The following is a 4,428-nucleotide window of genomic DNA, read 5'->3' as shown; positions in this document are numbered from 1 at the left end:
CCTGCTACAGATAATCTTGCTCTTTTAACATTATGTTCTCAATAAGTTATTGTTTCTTAAGAAATCCTCCTTCTTACATATCTTAAACTTACAGGTCCAAAATTCAAAAGTCAAGAAGAATCTTTTCTTATGATCTTTCGTATTATCCTGTCCCTCAAAGCATGACTACAGACTGCCTACTATCTGAGCGAGGGAAAACTTAAAGGAAACCAGAAAATACTGGGTAAGAGTCATGCATTAACATTTAAAAACAACTATCTTACTATTTGTTTAAAGAATGTGTGATTGGACTAGGATGGGAAAATGTGGAAATGGCTGGGATAGAGGAGGGCTGTTCTATGAAATAAACGGCTGCAGAGGACTCAGCAAGACAGAGAGGAGACCTATACAAGACTGTGGGACGGGTCTCCAGGTCACGGAGTAGGTACATTGTCATTATATAGTGATAGATGTGGCCGCCTATTACATAGCCTGTGACTATTAACAATTTCAACCACAGAATTAACTGCCTTTATTCTGGCCTCACGTCATAATACTTTTCAGACAGTTTGGCTTTCAGGAAAAGTGGGTTGATCATGATGATGAAAATATTTTCCCCCATCTCATAGATATGATTCTGATATGAAATGAATATGTTTGGTAATGCTTGCCCCTTTGTTTCTATGGATTCACGTGTGATTCAGGCAAAAGCCCAGAGCCTATACCTTCCTACAGATGACTAGGTGGAGAAAACATCGGAGTGGTTATCAAATTAATGTTTTAATTTGCAAGTGAAGTTTGGCTCAGTATTCTTTTTTTCAAAGTCTTTATTTTGTGTGTATTTATCCCTTGTATCTCCTTAGCCCAGCTTTCACTGACTTTTGTTCTCACTACTTTATTCAGGGCTCTTGTTCTAATGTGTCTCAAATTAATTTATAAGTCGTTCAGTCAGTTACACCGTGACATAAGCCAACCCGAGTCTCTTGCTGGGGACACTCACTAACTGTATTGATTACTTAATTTGTTAAAAGTGAATGGTCATATCTTACTGATTTTATGCCAGGAAGTGTTAAGTACTTTAGACACATCAATAATTCACTTACTTCTCACAATTCTGTTGTTGTTGTTAGGTGCTATTAAATTGACCTTGACTCACAGCCAGTCTGTGGACAACTGAACCTTGTCCTATCCTGGGCCATCCTTGAGTTCTCTGTGGTAGTCACTCTATCAATTCATCTCATTGAAGGTGTTCCTGTGCTTTTCTTTTCCGGCGTGATGTCTCTCTCCAGGGACAGGTTCCTTCCTGAAAATATTGAGTTAGACAAAGTTTCACCATTATTGCCTCTAAGGAGCAAGCTAGTTGAAGACAGATTTGTTTGGTTTTTTGGCAGTCCATGACATCTTCAACACTCTCTGCCAACACCAGAGTGCCAAGGCATTGATTCTTCTGTCATCCTTCTTCATTGCCCAACTTTCAAATGAGTAGGAAGCAGTCAAAAAGACCATGGCTTGGATCAGACTCTGGCTTAGTCTTTAACATCCTTGCTGTTTAAACCTTTAGAGAAGTTCCTGACAGCAGATATCCTTATTGAAACATGTCTTTTGATTTCTTGACTGCTGGTATTATGGGCGTTTTTCTTGGGCCTAAAGAAAATAAAATGTTGACAGCTTCAATCCACTTCTGAAATAACAAGCCTTTGAAAACTCTATGGGCTATCAGTCCTAGCTGAATGCAGTGCCTAAAGATGAGCCTTTCAGACAATAAATATATGACTGAGGGATCGCGGCCTCCTACGGCTCTGTTAGAGATTTATACTATTGTTGATCTCATTTTACAGATGAGAAGATTGAGGCACAGCAGATTAAGTTATATATTATCCAAGTGTAAGTGACAACACTGGAATTCAAATCCTGGTACTCTGGCACAAGGATCTGTATTCTTGTCTAATATACTCTGACTGTTGTTTCATCTCTACTAATGGGAAATTTCTTTCTTAGGCTTTTCACATCCTTTGCACTGACTTTTCTAGGCATCACTGGGTGCACTGCTTCGTCTACAGACTCTCGTTATACACCCTACTCTAACTTATTCAGAGCTTTACTTAAGATTCTGGGCCCTGCACAGAATGCTTCCCTCTGCACCAGATCCTACTCTGTGGTATGGTTTCTAAAGCAGGGCTGCCTATGGCCTAGGTGTGGACAGACTTTAATAAAGCATCACTTTGGGATTGTAATTACAGTTCTGAGTCCCAAGAATCTGGCATGGATTAGTGGAGGTACATGAAGAACAAGGACAAACATAGCATCTTGCTCACAGTAAACCATTGGTTTCTCCTTCTCCCCTATTGACAGAAACAATATCTATCATATACATACATGCATTTGAGAAAGGATCTGGAAAAATGTCCACTGTGATGTCGTGTGGGAGGAGTTAGTGAGGCAAGATACTAAAAGCAAGCGATTTACTATAAAGAATGCCTGTTTATTTAAAAGCATAGTTGTGTGTGCATAGAGATATTTGAAAGGATAGTCACTAGAATGTTTATTCACTCATTCTCATTGCTGTCTAGTTGGAATTGACTCATAGTTGACTTTCCAGTGGATTTTGGAGGCTGTGCATCGCACAGGAAGAGATTATCCATCTTTCTCTCTCTGAACTACTGATGAATTCAGACGGCTGGCGAGCCTCCATTGCTGGGTTAGCAGCTCACCTCCCTCTGGACTAGGCCAGAGGGTCACAGAGTTTTCATGTGGCTATCATACTTCTATTTTTCTGTGATGTAAACTATATTCATCTTTGCCTTTTTCTCACATTAACATTGGTGGCTCCCATAAAAAGTGTACAAATAAAGCCTTGTTTCCTTTACACTGAACTTTTAAGCTGGATTGACCACAAGATTTCAGAATCTTGACTTTCACTTTCCTCCTTTATATTTCTTTTTGTTGCTGATTATCCCGAAGCTCAGATACTCTATGCACTGGATTGAGACTTGGAGGAGATCCAAATGGGAGGCACGACTGTATCAGCAAATGAAGAAAATGGGAGCACGCTTAAAATATCATACGGTTGGATACTCTCCTGCTTCTCTCATTTGGATGGAATGAGACAGTCTGGGACATAGCGTCAGAACCTCACTCCCTCTTCACCAACTCATTCATTTGTTCTCTACCATATGGATCATAATGGCTGAAGCAGTCTGTTCAGGAGCCTCTGCCCGTGTTACTGGGCAGCACACACCAGTCTTGCTGCAAATGACTACTGGTAGGTTGTCATCAAAATAATAATTCATGGTCCAAAGAGAATAAAGTCAGTGCTCTTAATAAACAGTTATGGCATTGTTTTGTACTCTGCAACCTCCAACATCTAAAAATCATAATGTTATAAATATTCCTCTATATGATTTGAGAAGTCAGAACGTTCCCATACCTATCTGGCTTTCAAGGTCAGTGAATTTTGTGCAATTCTTTGCCAAGTAGCTGCTGTGATATGAATAAATTTATGTGAAAATGAACTCAGCCAGCTAGTTATTGAACACAATTTTTAAATGGAATGTACTGACAGGAGAGAAGAAAAGGCAAATATAAAGGGTGAATAATAACCTAATGAAAAGGACTATATTTTTTTCTTCAGAGTTTAGGGGAAATAGTAATCTAATTTTTTTAAGAGAAACTTTTAAAAGTCAAAAGGGGATGATGATGGAACTTCAATTCCATTGAGAGAGAGGAAATAAGCAAAACAAGTAAAACGAGAATTATCTAAATGGAAATACCAAAATATAAAAAAAAAATTTGTATTGTTTTTTCCCCCAAGACATATGAAAGCATGAATAATAATATAACTCATAAACATATAAAACAGGTTTGCCTGAATATTACTTAAATTATTTTAAGTACTTCCTCTAAAATAACCAGTTAAAGTAAAATAAGTTCCTTAAAACTGCTAGCTTTGAAAGGAAAAGAAATGTGCATCAGAGAGGCAAAATGGAGAGGCATAAAAGTCCCCAAGTCTATATAGTCCTCTAACCCATCTGATTTCTTCCTGAAATCAACGGAATTTGTACTTTGGGGTGATAATTGCCTAGTATGTCAAACTAGTCACATATAATCTGTTTCACTAAAAGTACATTGAGTTTTGTTAGGTGTTAACCCAAATCCTCTCTGTTCCTTCTTTTGAAGTTCAAAATTCTCTCCATGACTCTATGAACTGTGTGGGAGTGGCATCTACTTCCTAAATAACATGCCTCAGGAAACTCTATGAACTTTGATATATGTGATAGTTATAGAGGGGCTTCAGGCCTTTTGTTCATAGGATCTTGAAGACAATCAACAACAATAACAATAACGACCACTTAATAGCCCTGTGTCTCCTATGCCCCAGGACATTTTTTGCTTTCCCCTGTTATTTCTCTATGCTTTTTTAATATTCTCAGCTAGGAAGCTTATTCTCTT

General features: G+C 38.2%; 1 protein-coding gene across 1 annotated transcript in view; it reads left to right on the top strand.

Annotated features, from left to right (window-relative positions):
* The first annotated feature begins 3,162 nt into the window (after positions 1-3,162).
* LOC102871500 (40S ribosomal protein S18-like) overlaps positions 3,163-4,428 on the top strand; it is a 6,677-nt gene continuing 5,411 nt past the window's right edge. Inside the window, exon 1 of the mRNA XM_006889055.1 lies at positions 3,163-3,241. Coding sequence (XP_006889117.1) covers positions 3,163-3,241 — 79 coding nt within the window. The remainder of the gene's footprint in view (positions 3,242-4,428) is intronic.

Source organism: Elephantulus edwardii, unplaced genomic scaffold (genome assembly GCF_000299155.1).
Source record: "Elephantulus edwardii isolate Elephantulus edwardi_28Jun2011 unplaced genomic scaffold, EleEdw1.0 scaffold00074, whole genome shotgun sequence".
NCBI lineage: Eukaryota > Metazoa > Chordata > Mammalia > Macroscelidea > Macroscelididae > Elephantulus > Elephantulus edwardii.
Note: the sequence above shows the minus strand (reverse complement) of the source record. Positions and strands in the feature narration are given on the sequence as shown.